The sequence below is a fragment of the Microtus pennsylvanicus genome, chromosome 11 (assembly GCF_037038515.1).
Source record: "Microtus pennsylvanicus isolate mMicPen1 chromosome 11, mMicPen1.hap1, whole genome shotgun sequence".
NCBI classification, from domain to species: Eukaryota; Metazoa; Chordata; class Mammalia; order Rodentia; family Cricetidae; genus Microtus; species Microtus pennsylvanicus.
This window is the reverse complement of record NC_134589.1, coordinates 9013216-9039970: the sequence shown is the minus strand read 5'-3', so window position 1 is coordinate 9039970 and position 26755 is coordinate 9013216. Positions and strand designations below refer to the sequence as shown.

The 26755-nt window shown below is 48.8% G+C and overlaps 2 protein-coding genes across 6 annotated transcripts in view; one reads left to right on the top strand and one right to left on the bottom strand.

The window, feature by feature from the left end:
• The window catches only part of Rab37 (RAB37, member RAS oncogene family), a 65971-nt gene that overhangs the window by 16113 nt on the left and 23103 nt on the right, over positions 1 to 26755 (bottom strand). The gene's annotated exons all lie outside the window — the stretch shown is intronic.
• Cd300lf (CD300 molecule like family member f) lies at positions 985 to 23987 on the top strand. 4 transcript variants are annotated; one of them, XM_075990033.1, is made up of 8 exons: positions 985 to 1061; positions 6988 to 7161; positions 14722 to 15060; positions 16605 to 16722; positions 19809 to 19960; positions 22194 to 22216; positions 22558 to 22695; positions 23103 to 23987. In XM_075990033.1, exons 2-8 carry the CDS (start codon positions 7119 to 7121, stop codon positions 23256 to 23258), a joined length of 969 nt encoding a protein of 322 aa, XP_075846148.1. In that variant the 5' UTR covers positions 985 to 1061; positions 6988 to 7118; the 3' UTR covers positions 23259 to 23987. The 4 variants fall into 4 exon arrangements, with proteins under 4 accessions (XP_075846148.1, XP_075846150.1, XP_075846151.1 ...); XM_075990035.1 differs by lacking the exon at positions 985 to 1061 and having other exon boundaries at positions 6616 to 7161; positions 16617 to 16722; XM_075990036.1 differs by lacking the exon at positions 985 to 1061 and having other exon boundaries at positions 6619 to 7161; positions 16662 to 16722.

Sequence of the window (26755 nt, the reverse complement as noted above, 5' to 3'; positions counted from 1 at the left end):
CCATGCACACTTCTTGATTTTTTTTTTATTGAAATCACTGAAAAAGGCTCAGTGTGGCCGGGTGGTGGTGATGCACACCTTTAATCCCAGCACTCAGGAGGCTGTGGATCTCTGTGAGTTCAAGGCCAGCCTGGTCTACAGAGCGAGTTCTGGGACAGCCAGGGCTACACAGAGAAACCTTGTCTCGAAAAAAACAAACAAACAAACAAACAAACAAACGGCACAGGGTATAGAGGAAAACTATGCCAAACCAGGTCCATGAATGCCCGAGACAGCCATGAGAACATGCCACATGGGTTCCCTCCCATCCCCAGGCTTCTCTGACATGGTGAGCCTGCTGTTCTGCTTTGAGAGCCATCATTGCTGTGTTTGCACCGGGGTCACATGGCCCATGGACAGTTAGGAAGCAAAGGCAGACTATGGCAGGGACACTGTGTCTGACTTGTTCCTGGGGGACACCAGACTCTGCTAACAGGGACTTTAGCTTGAGGAATGCCCCTGGAATTCTGACCTTTGTCAGAGCCTAACATTTCTCTGGCTTCCCTGGCTCCTACCTCATGGGCCATATAGGTGTTTCCCTCAATAACATTCTTCCACATTTCATTTTGGTGTCTGTTCCTCGGACAGACAACATGATGGATCTCCCACGTGTGCCAGTCCACAAAGCCCCAGGTGTGGAAAGCAAGATCAGGATACTTAGGGGGAGCCTTGGGAATAGTCCACAGCATGCCCTGAAGCAAACCCTTGGAGAGGACAGTGCCCTAGAGAGAGGAAACAGGACAAAGGTCACTCTCCCCTGGGAGGTCAGTCTGAGAGGAAGCGGAGTGAGAACCAAGCCTGGGAACTTGGAGGAAATGTTTCAAAGGGAACCATGAAGCATATGAGAGAAGTACCCAGAAGGTACGAGACTGTGCCCACCCAACTCAAAGGCAGGGATGCGAAGACAAAGGCCTTGGTTTCCAGGTCGACAATAGCCACTTTCTGAAGACAGTCGCTGGAGGTCTTAAGAGAGGCAACCTTCATCTGCATTCATAAAGACAGAGATGCTGTCTGCGCCTCAGGTTCGTGCACCCCAGTCACTTAGGGGCTCTGACTGGCATGGGATGGAATCAGTCTCAGAGGGTGTTGAACATGGCATTGCCTGTGTGATGTTGACTTTGGACCTTTCCTGACGAGGGCTCTTCATCCTCTACCTCCCAAATGAAACTCAGCTGGGCTTTCGTTTCCTCCTGGACTGAAGAGCACCGTTTAATTGCTTGTGAACAGTGGCTTAGTTAATTTGCATCTCGCATTGAACTTCCCCAGGCTCCACGATGTACTTCCTAGAGAGAATCGTCTAGAGGAGCCTGCATGCCCTGGTTCACTTCCTAGAGGACACAGCAGACACAATCCTTTCATCTCGGGCCCCCTTTTCCTTTACAGTGTGAGGAAGCCTGTGGGTCTTGCTTCTTTCACTGTGATACTTTGACCCTTGTGGACTGTAGGACAGGGCCTGCTCTCAGTTGGTCTTTTTTACCATCAAGAACCTACTGATGGGGCTGGAGACGTGGCTCAGTTATTAAGAGCACTTGCTACTCTTGCAGAGGATCCAGTTTGGGTTCCCAGAGCCCTTGTGGCAGTGCATAACCACCCATAACTCTAGTTCCAGAGGACCTGATCTCCATGGGCACCAGCCATGCATGTGCTGTACATATAAACCTGCAGACAGAATACTCATACACACAAACTAAAAGAAATAAACCCTCTAGAAAGAATATATTTACAGTTGTGCTGGGAGATTGTGTGTGTGTGTGTGTGTGTGTTTAAGTGTCTCCTTATATAGCTGTGTCCTAGAACTCATTATATAGACCAGGCTGGCCTTGGGCTTTTAGGAGTTCTCTGGGATTCACATCCTGAGTGCTGGAGTGACAGACATGTGCTGGTCCTTTTGGTTGTCAAGATTTTTTTTTTAAATCTGGGCAATCATAGAGCCCTCTGAGTGGTTCATGACAAGCCTCATTGACTACTTTCCCTTAAAGCCACAACCTCCTTAGACCTGTGTAAGGTTATTACACTTTATTATTTATTTATTTGTGTGTGTGTGTGTGTATGTGTGTGCGCACATGCCTGCACACGCTATGGCACGTATGTGTGGAGGGCACAGAATAATTGACAGGTATCGCTTCCCTTCTTCCTCCAAGTGAATTCCTTCTCTCCTTCCACCATGCTGTTCCCTGGGGTTGAACTCAGGGTGTCAGGCTTGGTGGTAGACACCTTTGTCAGCTGAGTCATCTCTCTGGCCCTTATTGTCCAAAGTTCTTAGCATGATTTCTTTCTTCTAGAAAAATTAATTTTTAAATTTTCTTTAGTTGCTGAAGTTGGACCAGCAAGATGGCTCAGGGGGTAAAGTGCTTGCAACTCTGAGAAACCAAGATGATCCTTGGAAGTCATGAACAGGTGGAAAGAGAGCTGACTCTGTGCTCTGGTAGCCACATGTGTGCCTCAACACACAGACATATCATGCGCACACACATACACACGCACACACACATGCACACACACATCACACACACACACACATACACACACGCACACACACACACACATCATACTCACAATCACATACTACCATTAAGTAATAAAAACAAGTTAATGAGTCCTGGCTGGACCCAAACCTCTTTGTCAACCGTCTGCACTTCCTCCCCCTCTTCTTCCTTCTCTTTGGTCTTGAGAAAGTTTCACTTGTATCTCGGGTGGCTCATGGTTCCTGATCCTGCTGTCTCCACCTCTGTGCTCTGGAGTGGCAGGTGTGCATCACCACGCCTGGCTGGGTTGCTTTTCTAGGTCATTTTATTAATGTCTACCTTTGTGTCTCCACCGTTGTGAGGTAGTTTACAGCAGACCCACCCGTGCCAAAGGTGCTTAAAGGGTCGTGTCTGAGAAAGGGCACAGGACAGAGAGGAAGCGGAGAGGGGGCAAGCCCAGGTCAGATAGCCAGCAGTGCATTCTAGCCTTACATTTAGTTTTACCTTCCTGAGTGTCAAGACAAAATGGGGAACTGCGGGTTTCTGTGGCATATGTGTGACAAAGCCTATTTGACCGGTGACCGTTCTCTCCAGACGTGTGACACTAAGAGTCATCAGTGACAAAATGAGCAGCACTTTTTTTGCGGGCGATGCGAAGCTTTTTTGCTGATGCTGGAGCCCCACAGTAAACTCCAGTGCTGCGGAGGCCTGCCCGAGCCCTTGACCACCACTGAGTGTTGCTCTCCTGTGCACAAACCACTCAGTGGGAATAGTGAGAAACTGGGTGATGGGTGGCCAGCCCTCTTTGCTCCTGAAGTGTCTTTAATCGAGTTCCTTAAGCAGACAAGAAGTTCAGGTGCCAACAAGATCACTTTGTCTGGGGTTGGGGCTGTGGCTCAGTGGCAGAGTGCTTGCCTTTCCCTTTTCTTTGTCATGGGGAGGAATCTTACGCGACTCACACTTGGATGTGGCTGACTTGAAGTCTGATACTTCGGGTGGTCTTCAGCTTTGTAATTAGAAGACTATAAAAGCAAAGCTGGCTTCCTTGGGGAAAAGGAAGTTTTACTTTGAGGCTGTAGCCTATTGGACTAGGTGGGATGGTGCATCCCTCTAATGCCAGCCCTGAAAGACTGGCACAGGAGGATTGCAAGTCAGAGGCCAGACTGGAGCCATACAGCGAATCAGAGTCCAAGTAGGGCTGCAATGTGACCCTGTCAAACAAACAAACAGAAACAAACACACAAACACCTGCAGCCTCAGCTCTCACCCGAGAATGTCCAGGCTTTGAAGGCTTCCACCATTTTGGACTTTGAACTAACCAGACTCTAAAATCATGTAAGCCAGTTTCTTAGAACAAACTCCTGAACGAGGTTTAATCCTTATTGTCAACTTGACTGAACTGAAGCACCCGGCACTCCTAAAGGACATGCATGTCTGGCTGTGCCCGTGAGGGAATTTCCAGAGAGGATGAACTGAGCTTGGAAGACCTACTCCAAATGTAGGCGGCACACCCCCTGGGTTAGAACCCAGATGGAATGGAAGGGAACGTGGAGAAATCCAGGTGGATTCTGGTATTCCTCAGATTCTGCTTCCTGGGTGGCCATGTAGTGATCAGAGTTCCTCTGTTTCACGTTCCCATCCCTCGAGGTTCTGCCCAAGAACGTGGGACCAAGTGGCCATGACCTCAATTCTCCCGAGCCATTAGCCACATAATCCCTTCTTCCCTTAAGTTGTTCAGGCAGTTTGGTCACAATAATGAAGAGCTAGCTAATATACTGTTTGTGCAGTGCTAGAGGAGTCTGGCAGATGTCTTCATGTCCAGTAGCTTGAGAACGCTTGACACCGGCTTGGGTTTAGTGAGTGGACTTCCATAGTGGGAACAACCAGACTTCTGGAGAGCAATTGACAGTATCAAAGTTACCCATGCAAATTCTTTTGGCTCTCCTTGCAGAAGTGTACCAAGGTGTGCGCGATAAAGGGGCTTCAGGAAATGTTCGTTAGAACAAATGACTCAACAAATAGGTACTAAGGAAACAAACTGTAGACCATGCGCAGTAGAAATGTGGGGATGAAGAAGATGGGCCACGGAGGTGGTTCCGTGGGAAAAACCGCTTGCTGTGTGTATTAGTAACTTTTCTATGGCTGTGAGAAAAAGTGACTTATAGGGTTTATTGGGGCTTGTGGTTCCAGAGGATAAGAGGCCATCATGGCAGGATAGAGGTGTGGCTATGACCAATCCTTGTGTCCTCCACAGAGCATCTCGGGGCCAGGAATCCTCTCCATCATGCAAGACAGCGCACAGTGCCTTAGAATGCTGAAGCCAGACATCAGCGTTTCCCTTTCTGGTGCTGCTTCTTTCATAGGTCGATTTTTCTCAAGACAGACAATAGCATGTTAGGTGGTGTGAGCTTTGCATCTGCTGTGGGACAATGATCTTGCACCCTCTAAAGATTTGTCAGTTGCATTGGTTTAATAGAATGCTGATTGGCCAGCAGCCAGGCAGGAAATATAGGTGGGGTGATGTGGGAGTCCGCTCTGTATGCTGTGACTACCATTAATGAATAAAGAAGCTGCTTTGGACCTATAGCAGGGCAGAACTTAGGTAGACGGGGAAAACTAAGCTGAATGCTGGGAGAGAGGAAGCAGAGTGAGGGAGAAGCCATGTAGTACCACCAGAGACAGGCGCTGGATGGAACTTTAGCCGGTAAGCCACTGCCATGTGGCGATGCACAGATTAATGGAGATGGATTAAATTAATATGTAAGAGTTAGACAATAAGAAGCTAGAGTTATTGGGCCAAGCAGTGATCTAATTAATACAGTTTCTGTGTGATTATTTCGGTTCTGGGCAGCCAGGACAAACAAGTGGCCTCCTTCTAACAGTGGGGTGACCAGAAACAGGAGAATTCTGGGAAGAGGAAAGGCTCAGTCTGCAATCGTCACCCAGACACAGAGGAAGCAAGATAAGAATGCCTCACTGATAAAAGATACCAAGCCATGAGGCTAAACAGACAAGAATTATGGGCTAATTTAAGATATAAGAGTTAATAAGGAGCCTGAGCTAATAGGCCAACTAATTTATAATTAATGTAGGTCTCTGTGTGTTTCTTTGACTGAACATCTGCAGAACTGGATGGGACAGAAGCTTCTGTCAACAGACATCAGTTTGCTGGTCTGAGTTCTGGGACAGACCATGCATTTCTGTAGGAAGACATTAGGTGAGTGAGATATAAACCTCAATACTAACAATGATCTCTCCTGGTGACGAGATTAGGGGCAATTAAATTCTTCCTCTATTTCCTAAAATGAGTGTGTTACTTTAGTAAGTAAATGTGCTATTTTAAAGTTTTTATTTTATTTTTAATTACACGTGTATGTGTGCCTGCTTGTGGGTATGTCGCCCCCTATGCTTTGCAGAGGACATTTCCCTCAGCATACCCGAGCAGTGCCCTGGGCAGAGAACTGTTCCATCAACAATGGCCACTGAGCCCATGTTGACTTTGCTTTATGGTCTAGGAACATGTAAAGTAAGTGGCTATCTCTGGCCACATCCTGGAAAGGCTGTGGCTTATCAGCGGCTAGAGTTTTCAGTGTAAACAACCCTCCTACAAGCCTCCTATAGCCTGGCTAGCCTGACCAGGGCTCGAGGACACTGTGAAGCCAAGGTGTCACAGGGTGTGTGTGACACCTACCAAAAGAGACTCCTCTCTAAGGGCTTTCTGGAAAGGGGTGTGTGTGAGAGACCTCAAGGCTGGCCTTTGTTCCCTTCGCATTTGGACGAATGGATACTTGGAAGAGGGTGTGGGAGCGAGGCTTAGGAGTTATGACCAGCAAACTGCTTTCTTTGGGGGTGGGGTAGCCACAGGGTGTTCACTAAACTTCTGGGGAATTGGGTTAACCAGTAGGCTGGAGCAGATCGGCCAGCGTGTTCTCAAAGCAGAACCCCGCCCCCCTCCATGACTCTGGGTTGGTAGATTCCTGTTTATACATCCGAATTACCTGAGGCCTTCTCTTTGCAATTTTGTAGGGGTTCGGGTGCTGCGGACCAAACTCAGGGCCTTGCTTACGCTAGGCAGGAGCTCTGCTACTGAACAATACCCTCTTCCCTTTTTTTAGACACGTGCTGTTACATAGCCCCGGCCAGCCTTCAATTTACTATGTAGCTCGGGTTCTTATCAAACTTTCAGCTCCCCTTTCCCCCATTTCTGTCCCTTGAGTTCTGGACCTACAGCTGTGCCCCAACACCCCTGATGAAGCTGGGTTCTCCATTCCAGTGAACGTTCTAGAATCTCTCTGCTGATACCCTTCAGTCTCTGGTCTTCTGGGCTCGAATCGCGGGATCTGTAGATACAGAGCAGAAGGCCCCCGGTTCTCTTCTCAGAGACGTCGCTCTGGCTCTGGGCAGGGTGGTGTTTCTCAAAACCGACATCTTGCATTACATTTCACTCGCTCTACCTCGTTCCTCTTTTGGTTTTATTCACCAGTGGGAAGTGGCTGAAGGAGGAAGTGCCTGGGAGAGTGAGGGAAATCGGAGTACCCAGGAGACGCAGGAGCGGAGCATGTAGCCTGTGCTCGCAGACAGGCTCCACCAAGGAAGGCAGAGGGGTGTGAGAAGATGCACCTGGCGCTGCTGGTCCTCGTCCTCTCCTGGATCTCAGGTGAGCTCGCAGATTCCTGTGAATACGTCAGCAACTCAGGAAGCGCTTCTCTCGGGATCCAGGGAGCCCAGCATTCACATACAGCGCGGTTGTTGTGGGGGCCTTCGTGGCAGAAACACTGAGCGCTTAAACCCAGTCCCGGGCACAGTTCCAGACCACCGCGGGGTTGACCATATTTAAGGCAGACACCCGGATGGGCCCCCCTGGTCTTGGAAAGACGCAGAGCCCTGGTTGCTCAGGAGAACCCACGAGGGGGCTGGGCTGTCATCTTGTGACCATGCTCCTTCAAGGGAAGGCTGTGGGGAAGAAGTGAGTGTGGGAGTAGGGGCCTGAGGGAAGGAAAGAAGGGATCCGATATACAAAACAGATGGAGGGGTGGTTGACGGTGGCTGGGACAGAAGAAAACAGCAGAAATGGTGGAGGGCCTGAAAAAGGTGAAGAGGAGGCAGGAGACAAGGCCAAGGGAGGGCTGGTAGCAACTCTGTGGTGTATTTCTTGTGTTCTGTAATGGGGGCCAGTCCCTATGTAGCCAAGGCTGGCCCTCTAACTAGTGATCCTCCTGCCTCAGCCTCTGTCTCCAAAAAAAATTTCATTATGATTAATAACAGTAGCAAACAGAATTAGGGTGCAGAAGGGGGTTTTCTTATGTTGGGGTTATAGGCTGCGCCATCACTCTTGGTTTGATGAAGCTCTAAGTGGATGGATACAGTTTTGATTTCAAACAAAGAGAATTTTCTGTTGAACACAGTGACACAGTTCTGGGTGTGGTGGTGCACGCCTTTAATCCCAGCACTCGGGAGGCAGAGGCAGACAGATCTCTGTGAGTTTGAGGCCAGCCTGGTTTACATACCAACTCCAGGCTAGTTAGGGGTGTACCATGAGAGTCCATCTTGTAATAAATCACACAAAATAATGGGTTCATCGTGTCATTTTTTTTCATGTATGTATATCAGGTACTTGGACCACAGTTTTCTCTTGTCTTCTCTTCCATTTCTGCTGATTCCCTCCCCCTTTCTAAACAGCCCCTTCCACTTTCATGTCTATTTAGTTTAAAAAAAAGTCTAGATTTTTGCATATGAGGGGAAACATGTGTTATGTGTCTTTTTGATCTGGCTTATTCTTTTTAACATGCTGATCTCCAGTTAAATGAATTTTCTTGCCGACATAATCGTGTATATATTTATCCATTCACCTGTCAATGGACTTTGGTCCATGGCTTGGTTGTTTGGCTAATGCTGCAGTATAAATAGATTTACAGTTGCTCAACCTGTGGGTTGCGACCCTGCTGACCAACCTCTATCTCCAAAAGTATTCACATTATGATTCATAAGAGTAGCAACATTACAGTTATGAAGTAGCAACAAAGATAATTTTATGGTTGGGAGTTACCACACCATGAGGAACTGTGTTAAAGGGTCCGCAGTCTTAGAAAGGTTGAGAACCACTGCTCTAGTGCACGCAAACCACAGAGGGGGTTTTCTTGTTTTACCGTCTGGTGGTTTCCACTGTGCCATTGGGATGCTCCTCTTGGTTTGAAATAGTGTCAGCAAAAGGCTTTCAATTTTATACCCCTACTGCAGGCATTTCCCAGGACTCTAGAACCTTACAGCTAGCGCATCCTCAGCTTTTGTATTTAGATATTGACATTTCAAATGTGGGGGCTGGAGAGATGGCCCAGCAGTTAAGAAGGCTTGTTTCTTTTTCAGAGGAGCCAGGTTCGAGGCCTAGCACCCGTATTGGGTTTCTCACAACTGCCTGTAACTCCAGCTCCAGGGGATCTGATGCCCTTTTTGGATTCTGTGGGAACTTACAGTCATATGCACATACCCATAAACCCATACTCACACACATATGCACATAAAAAAGAAAGAAATCCAGGCATAGTAAGACCCCGACTTAAAGAGAAAGAAGAAAAGAAAGGAAGAAAGAAAGATTTTAAACAGCTTGATCAAATCTTCCCAGATCTCTGTCTTCCCTGAGCTTTCCTGTCTTAGTGTTTGGCAATTCCATACTTTCTTAGTACTCAGGCCAAACCTGGGGGCATCCGTTTCCAGTGACCTCCTCCCTGACTTTGAATTAAAATCCTAAATCCTTGCAGATGGCTTACTAGGTACTCACCACCTGATTCCTTTCTACATAGCATCCCCGGTTCCCCCCTTTTCTCCCTTGCGGCCTTGCCTGGTTCAGCTCCCTTCCTCACATGGCTTTGAATATACTAGGTTTGCTTGGTCTCAGAGTTTTCTGTCCTGTTTGCTCTGAGTGCCCTTCCCTAGGTCCCAGGCTCCTCACTTCCTCCCTGTCTTCATTTCTCACCATGGTCTTCACTGCGGAAATTAAATAAATTAATTAAAACTGCCATTCCTCTGGGGTCTGGCCCACTCCACTCAGGAGGCACAGACAAAGGGGATGGAGCTCTACATCATCCTCACCTACAGAGTCCAAGACTTGAATATGCGAGACTCTGCCTCAAAAGGAAAGCACACGCAAACAAACCGAGTCGGTCCCCCCCCCCCATCGTCCGTGCCTTCCTCCCACATCTTAGTAGAATGGAAGCTCCCAGAGGGCAGAGACCTTTGTCCCTAAAGCCATAGTGGGTGCGACTTAGGCAAATAGCAAGCAGGAGCTGCAGGAATGAATGTGTCCATTAGAGTAGTTGTTTTCAACATTGCTCTTCCCAACTGTCTGCCTGAACAACTAAGATGATTATCTTTCCTTTAAAGATTTTATTTACTGTGAGGTGTGTGCAGTGTGTGTGTGTGTGTGTGTGTGTGAGAGAGAGAGAGAGAGAGAGAGAGAGAGAGAGAGAGAGAGAGAGAAAGAGAGAGAGAGCCCACATGTGTGCAGATGCCAGAGGAGGCACGAAGAGGGTGTTGGATCCCCTGGAGCTGGAGTTATAGGCCATTGTGAGCTGTCTGGTGTGGGTGCTCAGAACTGAACTTGGGTTCTTTGCAAGAGCAATGCATGCTCTTAGTCTCCAAGTCATCTCTCCAGCTCCCAAGATTCTTACAAATGACTGCAGAGGGTGTATATATAGTTGATGGACGTGTGCAATGGCTCTGGAAAGCAATTTGATGGCTCTTCAGAATGTTAGCTATGGTATAGTCACATGACCAAAATGAGCTGCAAATACACACCAATGTAAAAGCTAAGAATACAAATGGACATGAGGCCGGGCGGTGGTGGCGCACGCCTTTAACCCCAGCACTCAGGAGGCAGAGGCAGGCGGATCTCTGTGAATTCAAGGCCAGCCTGGTCTACAAGAGCTAGTTCCAGGACAGGAACCAAAGCTACAGAGAAACCCTGTCTCAAAAAACCAAAAAAAAAGGACATTATGATAATATTAATAATCCCTAAAAGGTAAGAATGATCTAAACGTCTGACCCATTTTGATTGATGCTTCAATGAACACGGCACACCCACACCATAGAACATTATTCTGTTAAAACCAGACTGAAGTATTAGTGACAGAGGCTACGGTATGGATGGAACTCAAACGCGCAATGCGGCAGGAAGAAGCCAGCTACCACCGTACACTGTGTGATGTGTTTCATATGAAATGTGCAGATAGGTGAGTCCATGGGGCCAGGAAGGGGATGAGGGTTAGCGGCAAGAGGGCTGCGAGGCAGGCACTCGGCGAGGCAGCTGTCAGGGTGTGAGACAGCTCTTCGTGCCGGCAGAAGAAAAGGAAGTTCTCAGGCTGGGGAGATGGCTCAGGGGTTAAGATCACTGACTGCTCTTAGAGAGGATCCAGGTCCAGTTCCAGGGGACCTGACATCCTATGTCACCAATGCACATAAAATACAATTAAATAAATTATTGTAAAAAGAGAAGAAGTTCTGGAGTTAGACAGCAGAGATGGTCATAAAGCTGTGGATATCCTAAGAACCACCGGGCTGGGTGTGTCACTGTGTGTGAACTATGTATCAGTTTTAAAAGCAGAACAAGACAGATCCCTGCTTTAAATGTGCAATAGTCCGACAAACAGTCCAACACCTTCCTCCAGGCTGGGAGGATTGAACCCAGGACCTCACATATGCCAAGCAAGCACTCTAACAACCAAGTTATATACTCAGTCCCCGTGTTCTTGTTTCTTATGAGATAAGGATTCCCTACGTAGTTCAGGCTGGCTTTGAACTTGCTGCATAGTTCACACTGGCTTCTAGAAGTGCTAAGATTACAGGCATGTACTACCATGCCTGGAGCATGGGTCTTTGTTGTTTTTTACATTTATTTGTGTTTATGTGTGTATGGTGGTAGTGTGTGGAGTGTTGTGTGTATGTGTGCATGTGTGTTGGGGGCATTTGTGTGAGTGGTTGTGGATGTGGAGGTCAGAGGACAACTTTCTGGAGTCTGTTCTTCCTTCTACCATGTGGGGCCTAGGGATAAACCCAGGTCATCAGGCTTGGTGGCAAGAGCCTTTACCCACTGAGCCATCTTGCTAAGGTGGGAACACAACATGTATCTTCAGAAGAAACCCCTCTCACTTGTGACACTGCAAGGCAGGAAGGACAGTGTGGAATCAGCATGGGGTGGACACAGGTCAAAGGAGCAGATGGAAAAATCCATCTGGAACTCACAAGTGAGAGGCTGTCTCTAAGAATAAGGCAGAGGGGTTAGAGCTGTTACGAGTACTTGTTCTTGCAGAGGGCTCATTTCCCAGCAGCCACGCAATGACACACACCATCTCTAACTCCAGTTCCATTGGACCTGACACCCTCTCCTGGCCTCTGAAGGTACCAGGCATTCATGCGGTAAACAGACATAAAGGCAGGCAAAACATTCATACATATAAAATAAAAATCAATTAAAAAAGAATAAGGCAGAGAATGATAAAACAAGACACTCATGCTTTCCTCTGCTGTGTGCACATTAACTCAGGCTCGTGCATTAAACATACATATGCCCCCACCTATACACCATAGTGCACATACACGTGCCCCCACCTATACACCATAGTGCACATACACGTGCCCCCACCTATACACCATAGTGCACATACACGTGCCCCCACCTATACACCATAGTGCACATACACGTGCCCCCACCTATACACCATAGTGCACATACATGTGCCCCCACCTATACACCATAGTGCACATACACGTGCCCCCACCTATACACCATAGTGCACATACACGTGCCCCCACCTATACACCATAGTGCACATACACGTGCCCCCACCTATACACCATAGTGCACATACATGTGCCCACACCTATACACCATAGTGCACATACATGTGCCCCCACCTATACACCATAGTGCACATACACGTGCCCCCACCTATACACCATAGTGCACATACACGTGCCCCCACCTATACACCATAGTGCACATACATGTGCCCCCACCTACACACCATAGTGCACATACACGTGCCCCCACCTATACACCATAGTGCACATACACGTGCCCCCACCTATACACCATAGTGCACATACATGTGCCCCCACCTACACACCATAGTGCACATACACGTGCCCCCACCTATACACCATAGTGCACATACACGTGCCCCCACCTATACACCATAGTGCACATACACGTGCCCCCACCTACACACCATAGTGCACATACACGTGCCCCCACCTACACACCATAGTGCACATACACGTGCCCCCACCTATACACCATAGTGCACATACACGTGCCCCCACCTACACACCATAGTGCACATACATGTGCCTTCACCTATACACCATAGTGCACATACACGTGCCCCCACCTATACACCATAGTGCACATACACGTGCCCCCACCTATACACCATAGTGCACATACACGTGCCCCCACCTATACACCATAGTGCACATACATGTGCCCCCACCTACACACCATAGTGCACATACACGTGCCCCCACCTATACACCATAGTGCACATACATGTGCCCCCACCTATACACCATAGTGCACATACACGTGCCCACACCTATACACCATAGTGCACATACATGTGCCCCCACCTACACACCATAGTGCACATACACGTGCCCCCACCTATACACCATAGTGCACATACATGTGCCTTCACCTATACACCATAGTGCACATACACGTGCCCCCACCTATACACCATAGTGCACATACATGTGCCCCCACCTATACACCATAGTGCACATACATGTGCCTTCACCTATACACCATAGTGCACATACACGTGCCCCCACCTACACACCATAGTGCACATACACGTGCCCCCACCTATACACCATAGTGCACATACACGTGCCCCCACCTATACAACATAGTGCACATACACGTGCCCCCACCTATACACCATAGTGCACATACATGTACCTTCACCTACACACCATACGTGCACACGCATATGCATTCATGTTGGGTATAAAGAAGTGAGGTAGAATAAGTGGTTTTTTACTCAATCCCATTATGTAGCCCAGGCTAGCTTTAAATTCATGATCCTCCTGCTTCAGCCTCTGTGTGCATAGCACCACACTAGGTAACACCAAACCTGTCGGTGCCACACCTGGCAGTGCCACATCTGACAGCACCACACCTGGCAACACTACACCTGGCAGCATCATATCTGGTAGCACCACACCTGGCAGCACCACACCTGGTAGCACCACACCTAGCAGTGCCTCACCTGGCAACACCATACCCGGAAACACCACACCTGGCAGTACCACACCTGGCAGTGTCACACCTGGCAGCACCACACTTGGCAGCACCACATCTGGCAACACCATATCTGGAAACACTACACCTGGCAGTACTACATCTGGCCACAGCGCACCTGGCAACAGCACACCTGGCAACATTGTACCTGGCAATACCACACCTGGCAGCACCACACCTGGCAGCACCACACCTGGCAACACCATACCCGGAAACACCACACCTGGCAGTACCACACCTGGCAGTGTCACACCTGGCAGCACCACACTTGGCAGCACCACATCTGGCAACACCATATCTGGAAACACTACACCTGGCAGTACCACATCTGGCCACAGCGCACCTGGCAACAGCACACCTGGCAACATTGTACCTGGCAATACCACACCTGGCAGCACCACACCTGGCAGCACGACACCTAGCAGCGCCACACTTGGCAGTACCACCTGGATGTTGTTTATATATTATATGTTGTTTATATACATGTTTATATATATACATATATGTGTACACACACATATATCTTATATGGTGCAGGGAGGGCCGATGTTCAGATGTTCAGGATGAACCCAGGGTTTTGCCCATACTAGGGTCTCTATGTAGTCCTGGCTCTCCTGGAACTTGCTTTGTAGGCCAAGCTGGCTTTGAATTTAGGGACATCTATCTGCTTGTCTCTGCTAACTGAATGGTGGAATTAAAGTCTTGCTCCACCATGCTTGCCCATTTTTTTTTCTTTTGAGCTGTAATTGTTCAAGATTTTTTCTGGCTCCTCTTGACTCGGCAGGATGTTAAGGGACAGCAGGCAGCCTGTCTTGGAGAAGGGGTGTTCTCTGACCACTATTCAGTTAATCATGCTTTTGGAACTGGCACTGTATGCCCTTGGAGTGGGAGATCAGTGGTCCACGGGTTTGTATTTTCCAGGCTGCTCCACTGCTCAGGATGCAATCACAGGTCCAAGCATGGTAAATGGTCATGAGCAGGGCTCCTTGACTGTGCGGTGCCGTTATGACTCCTCCTGGAAGGATTACAAGAAGTACTGGTGCCAAGGAGCTGATTGGTATACATGTAAGATTCTGGTTAAAACGGATATGGAGCAGTTGGTGAAGAAGGACCGTGTGTCCATCAGGGATGATTGGACAGACTTCATCGTCACAGTGACCATGGAGGAGCTGAGGAAAAGTGATGTCGGCGTTTACTGGTGTGCAATTGAGAGAACTGGATATGATCAAAAATTTAAAGTTAATGTGAACATTGGCCCAGGTAAGAGTGTGTGTACATCTCTTCAGGTGCCCTTTTTTGTCCCTCGGGTCTCACCTAGAGGAATTAGCTGTCACTCATGAGCTGTTGCACTGTGCAGGAGGTCGAGTCCTGAAGTTCCCCACACCCTTGATAGACTGCTTGGGGTTGGGAGAGGGCTTCTTCTAAATACCTCCTGACTCCCAGGCTTCCAGGCACTTCCCTTCCTCGTCTCTGCACAGCTCCATCTTTAGTCTATGGCTAAGAGAGGACAGGGAGGTTGTCCCCAGCTCTGGCTCATAGGCCAAAGATATCTCTTTCTGTAGTTCCTAGAGTTCCAGTTCCTGCCAATGCTTTCCTTGAGTCCCATGGGGAGGTACCGGCTCTCCAAGGAGCTCAGGGTGCCATCACCTGGTGCTGTGCTCACCCCCACTCTATCCATCCTGAGGGAAACTATACCAGGCTAGTTGGAGTGTGGTGATCCAATTTTCCAAGGTCTAGAAAGGCCTTTGCACACAGTTGCTTTTCTGATGTCTGCAGTCTCCCGAGGAGCCCTTTTGTGCCTTTAGCCTAATGGTATTCTTTGTGAGTGCTTCCGGCATGCGGAAACTCATGGTGGTGGGGGGTCAGCTCTGAGGTCTTCGTGCATCGGCTTGGAGAGGTTTCTCTCTTGAGCTCTGCTCTCCACCCTCAGACAGGCTGCTAGCACCAGGTCATAGGGCATTTGTAAGGTGCAGATGGCAGATGAAGGCAGGGCTACCATCTCCAGGACTCCCTGAGGTTCAGTATGGCACAAAGCTTGCATTATCTTGCTGAACCCCGACAATACTCTTGGAAAAGGGTATCCCCATTGTTGAAACTTAACTTGTCCCAAGTGTCTTTCTGACTGTTAGGATTTTCGTTTTATTATCAAAGGATTTTTACTTCTTTTATGTATATAGACAGGTGTTTTGTCTGCATGCATGTGCACCACATGTGTGTCAGGTGTCCGTGGAAGCCAGAGGAGGGCATCAGATACCTTAGAACTGGAGTTACAGATGGTGATGAGCCATCATGTGGGTGCTGGAAACTGAACCTGGGTCTTCTGCAAGAACATCGTGTGCTTTTAACTGCTGAGCCATCTCTCCAGCCCCAACATTAGTTGTTTCCCCACCCCCACAGTATGGCCATGACCTTAGAAGTTTTGAAACTAGGTTATGTTAGCCACTTTTCAAGTTCCCTGTCTGTTTTTGTCCTTGTCTGATAAAGCTGGGGGGAAGGGTTGGCTGAGGCACTGTCATAGCAATTGGGGCATTCATCTGGGTTTTAGCTGCTCCTGTTCTGAGGCTCTCCCTGGCTCCCTCCAGGGTTCCACCGTTCCCCCTGGACTTGTGCCCAGTCCTACCTGCCTCAGGAGCTCTGGGCTCTCTTAGAGGTCAAGAGGATAGTAGCAGTTCAGCTATAGTTGCTTGCCACAGCCCTGCTCCAGAGTCCTCTGGTTGGGATGGCCCACACTCCCTTCCAGGCTCAGAGCAAGAGCAGACTGTGATGGGTGATTGGAATAGCGTTGTAATCTGTCTTATGCCAAGCACCCACTACAGCATTGACCACGCTCCCCACCACCTCCACCACCACCATGTTCACAGAGACCGTTGCTACGAACACCACCATGTTCCCAATGATGACCAGCTACTACTCTGATGGCAGGTAAGCCAGTTTGGATGATGCTTTTCTCTGCGGTCCACTTAGCCCCAAGTCCTCTAATGGTGGAGTTTCTGAAGTCCCGGACTCCATCTGTATAGTTAAGGATGCTGGCCCTCCCAACTTGCCTTCAGCTCCCAGTGAGCCCTCATCCTGGAACAGAGGGTAGTTTATAGGTTTGTTGGTCCATTGTTCGTTCATTTATTCTACTTTAACTGGAGCTAATTTCTTGCTGGTGGGCCTGTGTTGGGTTCTAGGGACATGGAAGTAGTGCTCGGTGGGAGAGAGATATTCATAGGAAGTCTGCAAAAGCAGCATGGCTAGCTGGTGTGTGTGTGTGTGTGTGTGTGTGTGTGTGTGTGTGTGTGTGTGTGGGGAGAGAGAGAGAGAGAGAGAGATGCACAGGGATGGCTTTTGGTCCAACTTCTAGGAGGTCATGGAGAACTTGTGGAGGATTTGATTCCCTAGAGCTATTCAAATGGGTGTTAAGCGGGGTGGAGAGATGGCTTAGTGAAGAGGACCTGGGTTCGATTTCCCAGAATTCACATGCCGGTCACAACCACCTGTGACTCTAGTCCCAGGGAATTCAATACCCTCTTTGGCCTCTGAGGACATGCACACACACACACACACACACACACACACACACACACACACACACACAAATAATAATTGAATTAATGTTAAAATAAGAACCGTGATATTGGTGATGCTGGTAGGTCCTCACTGTCTCTAGACCATGAGGCAGCTTATAAAGGGATTTCTTTCCCCTTCCTTCCCTTTTATTTTCTACCCCCCACCCCTCCACAGGGTCTCCTTCCACCCAGACTGTTCTTGAATACACCCTGGAGCTGAGGTTGACCTTGAACTTCTGGTCCCTCTGCCTCTATGCTGAGTGTTAGTACAGGTGTGGGCCCCCACATCCTACTTAAGCCTGCGGTTCAGTTCAGAGCCTCATGCATGCTAGTCAAGACCTCTTCCCGCTGAACTATATCCTCAGCCCTGCCTAAAGTTACCTTTGGCCCAGCCTGCGATCACTCCATGAAAGGGATGGATAAGTAGGAATTTATCCATTTGGCAGAAGTGGAAACAGACTGGATGGCTTCCTCTGGGAATCTTGATTCCTTTTTTTTTTAAAATATCGTTTAATATGGTTTATTCTTTAGCAACCTGCCCAGACCCTGCAATCAAAGAACTTTCTTGAATCAGAGAGGCCTCCTCTTGTTTCTAGTTTTTGCTCTCTTTGTTCTCATAACTTTGCATTTATTTATTTTTAATTAATCAATTAATGTACCTTATGTATAGGAGGGTTTTGTCTGCATTTTTGTCTGTGTACCGCTGTGTGTGCCTGGTGTCCTCAGAGGCCAGAAGAGGGAGTTGGATCCCCAGGAACTGCAGTTAGAGATGGTGATGAACCACCATGTGGGTGCTGGGAATCAAACCCAGGTCCTAACCACTGAGCCATCTGTCCGGCCTCTTGACTGTGCTTTTGTATCATCCAAGGGCCCCTTGGATTTCAGTCCTTCCCATAAAGCCTCAAGGAAGATCCCCAGTCTTTCTCCCATCAGGAACCCCTTCACTCCTCTCCCCGCTTTGCCCTCTGTTTTGAGACTTTTGCTTGTTTCTGTTTTGCAGTGTTGAGGACTGAACTCGGGGCCTCAGCACCAGCTAGGCAAGAGCTCCATCACAGAGCAACTCCTATGGCTTCCAAATGGCTTTTAATTAGCAGTAACTGACAATTGTCCCCTCCACCGTGTGTGCTTGTGCGCGTGTGCACGTGTGTGGTCCACACAACCTGCAGTGTCGTTCTTCAGGCGCTGTCTTTTTAATTTTAATTTTTGAGTCAGAGTCTCTCATTAGCTGGCACTCACCAAGTGGTCTAGCCTGGCTGACTAGGAAGCTTGGGGTGGGGGTGGGGGTTTCTCCTGTCTCCACTTCCCAGCACCAAAATCGCAGGAGCATATCACCATGTCTGACTTCTTAATGTGGGTTCTAGGGGTTAAACTCAGGACTTCATACTTGTAAATCAACTACTTCGTTGACTAAGCCATCTCCCCAGCCCGCTTTTTCTTATAAGGTATTAGATTAAAGCCCGTCCCCATGACCTTACTTAGAGACCCATCTTTAAATCCAACCAGAGGTACCAAAGGGAGAATCAGTCCCAAGCCTTTCTTCTAGCCTCTGTGGCTGGCAGCAATGATTTTTCTATTTATATGTTTTTTAATATTTATTTATTTATTATGTATACAATATTCTGTGTGTATGCCTGCAGGCCAGATGGTCGTGAGCCACCATGTGGTTGCTGGGAATTGAACTCAGGACCTTTGGAAGAGCAGGCAATGCTCTTAACCTCTGAGCCATCTCTCCAGCCCCCTATTTATATGTTTTTAGAAAAAATTTATTTTTATTTTATGTGCATGAGTACTTGCCTACATGCATGTCTGTATACCCATGGGTATCCCGGGTTTGGAGCCCGCAAGAGGGCTTCCGGTCCCCTGGAACTGGATGGTTTTGAGCTACCATGCGCAGGTACTGGGGATGAAAACTAGGTTCTCTACTAGAACAGCAAGAACTCTTAGTCACTTAGCACCTCTCCAGCCTTAGTTGGCAGCAATGTGGATGTACTTGACTTATAACTGTGTTACTTCAGTTCCTGGCCCTGTCACATGGCTTCTCCCTATATGAGTTCAAATTTCTCTCTCTGTAAGGAGTGCTGGTGTGCACCTGTAATCCCAGCACTTGGGAAGCAGAGGCAGGAAGATCAGGAGTTTAAGGTTGTCCTCATTTCCATATTGAGTTTGAGGTTAACCTGGGCTACCCAAGATTCTGTCTTTAAAAAACAAACCAATGAACCAATGAGAGCCTGCCTAGGATCTGGGACGCCTGACTCAAGCCTCTGGTTGGACAGTTCTGGTGGGGCTTCTAGACACAGGCTTTGAAGGAAATCCAGAATGAGAATCCCCAGACTGGAAACCAGAGTTCTGCAGGCCATAAGGCGTTGGTCCTGCCTCTGCCACCAGGTGGTTGGGATTCAGTTCAGGGGACGAGAGGCACAGGCCTGGGCACATATGTCTCCTGCCTGCTCCTTCTAGTCCTGTCGGTGACAGCGGTGACAGCGGTGACCGCGGAGGCGGTGATGTTCTGAGTCTCAGTGTGCTCCTCCCGGTCGTCTCTGCGGTGCTGTTGCTTCTCCTGCTGGTGACCTCGCTCTTTGCTTGGAGGATGATGAGGAGACAGAAGAAAGGTGAGGTGTCTGGCCCTGAGGCTGGGGCTGGTTGGGTGGTGCGTGCTGATGGCTGGCCTCGCCCTCTGAGAGCTGGCCTGAGGGACGATCCAAGCAGTCTGGGAGAGGCTGTGCCAGAAAGGCCACCACCAGCTAGCAGTCCAAGAGGCTGGAGGTGATCTGGAGCTTGAACTTCCCTGGGAAGATTTGGGGTCAGCTGCCTGTTCTGCACACACTTCCTCCTTTCTGACCTGCCTTCTTCCCTGTTTCCTAGTTTGGGTCAAGGTGGCAGAAGTTGCAGTGACTTTAGGAGGGCAGTCTACTCTAGGGAGATGTGGTTGTGAAGGAGGTGCCAAGCTCACATGGGAGAAGAAAGACACACACACACACCACACACACACAATATCCGTGTATGTGTGCTCTACCCATACATGCATGAGGATGTGTTTCCAGGCATCAGGATCAATGTGATCCCAGCTTCTGCTTATCCCCTGCCCATCAGCCCCTTCTCAGCTCACCTACTCATTCTAGGTGCCCCTGCTTTTCAGGAAGAGCCCCCCCCCCCCCCGAATCACAAGGTCTTTCAGATCAGAAGGTCTGGCCTCAACCAAGCCCTTTCCTGTCTGGCTTCACTTCCACATTTTCAAGAAGTTGTAGAAAGTTTCTCAGAATGCCCAGAGACCTGAGATGTTCCCACCGCCCACCCCCATGCCTTCCCTATCTCACATCTCCCCCACTCCGTCCCCACCCTGAGCCTAGGAGACTTACACTCTCAGAAGACAGACTAGGTTCTTCTGATCGTTTCAAGACAGAATGAGTGCCAGGACTGCACAGTGAGACCCTGCTTCAAAAAACAAACAAACAAACAAGCAAGCAAAAAGACAGGGTCTTACTATGTAGCACAGGCTGTCCTGGAGCTTATTATGTAGACCAGGCTAGCCTTAAACTCACAGAGATCCACCAGCCTCTGCCTCATGGGTGCTGAAATTAAAGGCGTGCACCATCATGCCTAGCTAGACTAGGTTCTTTTAAATAATAAAATAATAATAATTTTAAATTGTCTATGTATGTATGTGTGTGTGTGTACATTTATACACTCACATATGTATACCATAGCACATGTGTGGCAATCAGAGGACAACTTTGGGGGTTGGTTTTCTCCCTCTACTCTATGGGATCTCAGAATTCAACTCAGATTGCCAGGTTCAGTGGCAACCTAGTCATCTTGCCGGCCCCAAGACCCTGGTTCTTATTCATCTCTTCTGCTCCCATATAGGCTGACTGAGACCCAAGTTTGAGTATTTTCTCTATTCCTAGACATCAGGTCATTTGATCCCCAAAACTGTGGGTAATCCTTTGTTTTTCTTTTTGTCTCCAGAGCAAGGGGTGGGATGTAGACAGGGAGAAACGTCACGGGTAGAAAAACATTTATAAAATCCAGCAGTCTCTCTTTTCCCCACTTCCCCCCAAAAGCTGTGTCCACGCCATGCTGACTCAGCTCAGGCATCAAGCTGGGGGCAAAAGGCTCAGCTGTCAGGTACAGCCAAGCATCTGTAAGAGGCCCAGGCACCCCGTGGCTCAGAGCCCGGCTGAAGATGAACTAAAATTCAGTATTAGATGAAGGTGGTGGGAGGGACAGGTGCCCCGGGAGGAAGGACCCACGGTCCAGTTGCTAGCAAGGACAGGCGTGACCTTGAAGTGACCTTGAAGGTGCCGGAATGATGCTGATAACAAGCGAAGTTATGAATGAAACCCAGGATCCTGCAGGGAGAATCTCAGCTCTAGGAGAGTTGGCAAGGCCACTTCATTGGTCCTTTGCACAGTTCTGTGAAGCTGGGGACAGGTTCGTTAAGGTCTCTTTTTCTAATGGTCATCTCATCTTTAAGATGAACAGCATCACAGAGTGTGCCTCCTAAAGGGTCAGAATTTGAAACCAGACCTCCTGTTTCTGAACTAGACCTTGCTTGTGCCCCACCCTGCCCCAACCTGCTCTGCTCTCCCTGCCCCACCCCACTGTTTTTCCTTTGTGCTCAAGAACCTTGCAAGTCACAGCTGGGCAGTGGTGGCGCAGGCCTTTAATCCCAGTACTCGGGAGGCAGAGACGGGCAGTTCGAGTCCAGTCTGGTCTACAAGAGCTAGTTCCAGGACAGGCTCCAAAGTTACAGAGAAACCCTGTCTTGGAAAAAAGAAAAAAAAGAACCTTGCAAGTCTGAAGGATAGGTTTTCTAATTTCAGATTTTTTTCTTCCTTTTAGCTGCTGGACCACACCCAGAGCAGGTAAGCATCCCAGAGTCCAGACATCAGGGAGCGGCAGCTTCTTTCCCTCTTTCCTTATTTTCCACCTCCTGGAAGCCTCTATGTCCAAATGCATCAGATAAGCCACATACAAAAGTATTGACAGACTCCTGGTCCCTACAGGCTGGGGGGGGGGGCATGAGGGACCTAGAAACAGCCAGAATGAAGGAGGCCTGGGTAGATAATGGGGGGGATGGGGAGCATAAGGAGCTAGGAGGGGGTGGGTACAGGAAAGCAGAGAGGCCCATGTCCCTCTTCAAAAGTAGAACCTGTTTCAGCAGGCTGATTCTGCAAATGTGCACATCCTGTGTCCCCAACCCCAGGTATCGCAGTCTCTGGAGGGTGACCTCTGTTATGCAAACCTGTCCCTTCAGCAGCACAGACCCTCCTCTCAGAAAAACGGTTCCTCCATGACCTCCTCTGGCAAGGCCCACCAAGAGGAAGTGGAATATGTCACCATGGTATGTCTTTCACGGGGCCACGGAGATGTGAGGCCGCCACTGCCCCACCCCCTTAGAAAGTGCACTCTGTGCCCATGTGAGGGTGGGGTCTGAGCAGATCTAACAGGTTTCAGAAGGGTTTCCACACCCACCTCTCAACCCTGTAGCCTTGGGCCTGTCTAATGTGGTCCTAACGCTAGACAGGGAAGAGCCACACTGGCCAAGTGACTCAGGATTCTGTAGGAAGTGGATGTCCCGGGGGCAGAGGTGGGACTCTCTTGTGTAGTGACTGAAGGTTATCTGGGGTTCCTGACGGAATGGAAGGAAACTGGGGCCCTGACCTACCTCTTCTGAGAACTTGTCTCATTGGGTGGTCACTGCTCCCCCAAACCCAAGCCTTTCTGACCTTGTGATCCTCTGTATCCTAGGCTCCCTTTCCCAGGGAAGAGATTTCATACGCAGCTCTGTCTCTGGTGGCCTTGGGTCAGGAGCCCATTTACAACAACACTGGCTCCCACGTCACCCGCCTTCCCAGCTCGAGCCTTGAGGAGTCCACACAATATAGCAGCATCAAGAGGCCGTAGCCTGTGGCCATGCCTTGATCTTGGTCCCTGAAGAAGGCCTGGGAGCAGGTCCCAGCACATCTGCCTCCGTACCTGCTTCCTTACCAGGCCTAATGGGTGGCCTGAACTCCGTCCATTCAGCCCTCACGGCCGTTAGCTCTATCTCGAGCTTGGAGCCCAGCCTCGGGACTCCAGGGAATTCAGAGTCTTTCTCCATCTCCTTTTACAGTCAAGGTACTTTGGAAGGTGCAACGGGAGGCTGCTGCAGGGATGCTGTGTAAATCACAACAGTGATAACAATAGTAATAATAGCAATTAACCTCTATTTATTGCTTATCATATGGCCCCCAAAGACATTTTCATCCTAATGCCCATAATCTGTGAATTCTTATACACCGAGAGACAGGTGCATTTTGCTTAAGTTAGGATTTTCAGAGGATTTTATATTATCCAGGTAGGCTCAAACTAAGATCACTAAGGGTTCCTGTAAGGAGGAATAGAGCAAACAAAAGAGAGAAAGAGAGAGAGAGAGAGAGAGAGAGAGAGAGAGAGAGAGAGAGAGAGAGAGAGAGATGCATGGTGGGAACAGAACAGAAGGGATGCAGGAAGAACCAAGAGACAAGGAAGGCAAATATCAAATTGTCTATTGGGTGAGACCTCCAAGAGGAGTTAGGCCTGAGCTGAGTTTGGAATTGCCTTTACTGCTGGTTTTCAGAAATGTAAAATAATAAACTTTGTTGTTTTTATTTATTTGTTTACTATTTATTTATTTATTTATTTAAGATAGGCTCTCTCTACATCGCCCTTGCTGTCCTGGAACTTTATAGACTGTTTTAGTCATTATGTAGACCAGGCTGCCCTCCAACCCATAGAGATCCACCTGTTTCTCCCTCCCCAGTGCTGGGGTTAAAGGCGAGCACCACCACGCCCAACTAAGTTGCCTTGTGTTAAATTAAGCCCCTGGCTGATGGTTCTAAGGGCTACAGGAAGTCGAACGGCAGGTGCCCTTCTCTGTTTCACATACAGTATTGAACTTTTATAACGGTACTTCGGTCGCCATCCCATGCTGCAGGCGAGGAACCCCTCGTGTAGAGAGGTTAAGGGACTTTGTGCCGAGCTTTATGGCTAGTATGCACATGAGATGGATTTCAACCCGGAATGGGCGTCAGGAGTCTTCGGCAGTACCCTCCCCTGTTTGTATATGAAGGGAAGGGTTTGTGTGCGTGTGTGGGCATGTGTGTGCATGTGCATATCCATGCGTGTGTACATACACTACTTAGGACTGAAGAGAGCATTTATAGCCACCAGGCTTGGTGCCTTTGTTCTGGGTCCTAGCGGTGCTCTCCTCAGAAGACATCCTTGCGTTCAGTCTTGCAGCCGACTCCAAGCAACCATCTCATCCCGGCCATTTTCTTTTCCTTCTCTGGCCAAGTTAGTTCTCTTCCCCATAGCCAGAGTAGTTTGTTCAAAGCTCAGAGCTGATGGCTCCCACCTTATGCCCCACGACTCCTTTGTCCGCCTTTGAGGCCCCAGGGAACCCACCGGCCTCTGCTTGCCTCATGAATCCCTTCTCCTTCACTCCGCCATTTTGTTCTATCCAACCCGCTCTAGCCTCTTCTTTCCTTACCGGATGCTACAGTTTGGATCTGAAATGTCTCCCAAGGGCTAGGTGCTAAAGGCTTGTTCCCAGCCTGTGATACTACTGGGAGTCAATGCAACAACCTTCAGGGGCGGGGCTTAGTGGGAGGAAGTGACGTCACTGGGAGGCAACCCTTGAAGGGACCGTGGGAACCCTGGCCTCTCCACTCTTTCTGTTTCCTGGCCCCTATGAAGTGAGCCGCTTTTCTCTACCATATGCGCCCCATCAGGGTGTTCTGTCTGGCCACAGGCACAAGGCAACAGAGCCAGACAGCTGTGGATTAAAACCACGAGTAACTTTACCTTCCTTCTAGGTTATTTTATCATTGCAATGGGAAGCCGACTAATACTGTTCCCTTCTCAGGGCCTGGCACTTGGTGTCTCCTCTTTCCGGAATGTTCCTTCTGAAGATTTTTAAGTAGCTCCCTTTCATCATCACATCCTGATTCCCCCTCCTCCCTTTACGGTCAGCAACCCCTGCTCTTCTCCTCCAGTTCCTCTCTGCCTCATTGCCCTATTTTATTTCTCAATGCTGGGGCCAACTAGGAAAGAACGCCTTGTTTTGGTTTACAGCTTGAGGGGAGATAGCCCACTGGGGCTGGGGAGGCATGGCGTCAGGAGGACGGGGCAGTTGCTCTTATTATACCAATGGTCAAAAAAGCAGGGAGAAGACAGGAAATGAGGCCAGGCTAAGAAACTCATGCCCATGTCCTCTAGCTAAGCCCTACTTCAGAAGCCCCTACCACTGCTGGCCTACTTCCTCCAACTAGGTCTTAACTCCCTTCCCGCCTCAAGGCCCACCCCAAGCTGAGAAGCAAGTACTCAAAGACATGAGCCTAAGAGACACTTCACATTTGAATCCCACACATGGGCTACTTTGAACCATTATTTATTGATCTGTATAGGTTTGTTCTCCCCCCATCTCCAGGAGGCCATATGCTACCTGACATGGTCCTGTCTCATTTCTTCCAGATTCCCTTTTCTTAATTAGTGGCTGGTGTGTGATGGGTTCTTAGATGTTTGTTGATTGACATAATGAATTTCAGATAAACATAGGCGGTTAATACTTGAGAATCCAGGGTGAACTAGAAGCAAGGACATTGATGCTGATTATTTTAGGAAGGAAGCTGCTCAGATCGCCTCGGATTTCAAGGTGTGACTTCCCACCTGCTGTTGAAAATTTGGGGAGGGGTAAGGAGCCATGGAGCCCTGTGATGGAGAAAAGGGCATAACTAGACTTGCGCAGTTTTGGGGGGGACTCAGGGTGAAGGGTCAAGGAGAGGTAGCTGAGGAGGACAGTCTAGCCGCCCAACGGTGCAGAGGCCATCGGGGTATCCTGTGGCTGTGATTGGAGTGTCCTGAGGTTATCTGACTACTGAGAGCTGTGGACACTGGAAGTGGACCTGGGTAAGTGATCTTGGCGACGCTGGTACAGAGAGCCTTCATCCACTGCTCCAAAGAGGGTGTCCTTCGCTCTAAAGAGCTATTCTGATCCATCCTGGGGAAATTGTCCGATCCAAGGAGCATTTTTTAAAATTTTGTTTTATTTTTTAAGATTTATTTATTTATGTATATGAGTGTTCTGTCTGCATGGGTACCTGAATGCCAGAGAGAGCATCAGATCCCATTAGACGGCTGTGAGCCTCCACGTGGTTGCTGGGAAACTGAACTCATGATCTCCGGAAGAGCAGCCAGTGCTCTTAACTGCTGACCTATCTCTCCAGCCCCATTTTGTTCTATTTGTAAAGTTACACTTATTAGTTTATGTGAGTGGGTGGGTGCACGAGTATGGTGGTCAGAGGACGACATGCAGGAATCAGTGTTTTTTCTTTCCACGGTGTGGATTTTGGAGATTGAACTTAGTAGCTTGAATAACAAAT

Coding starts and splice junctions, on each gene's coding strand:
- Cd300lf (XM_075990033.1), top strand. CDS start 7,119: ATGCACCTGGCGCTGCTGGTCCTCGTCCTCTCCTGGATCTCAG. Junction 15,061..16,604: donor TAATGTGAACATTGGCCCAG/GTAAGAGTGTGT, acceptor TCTTATGCCAAG/CACCCACTACAGCATTGACC. Junction 22,696..23,102: donor AAGTGGAATATGTCACCATG/GTATGTCTTTCA, acceptor TCTGTATCCTAG/GCTCCCTTTCCCAGGGAAGA.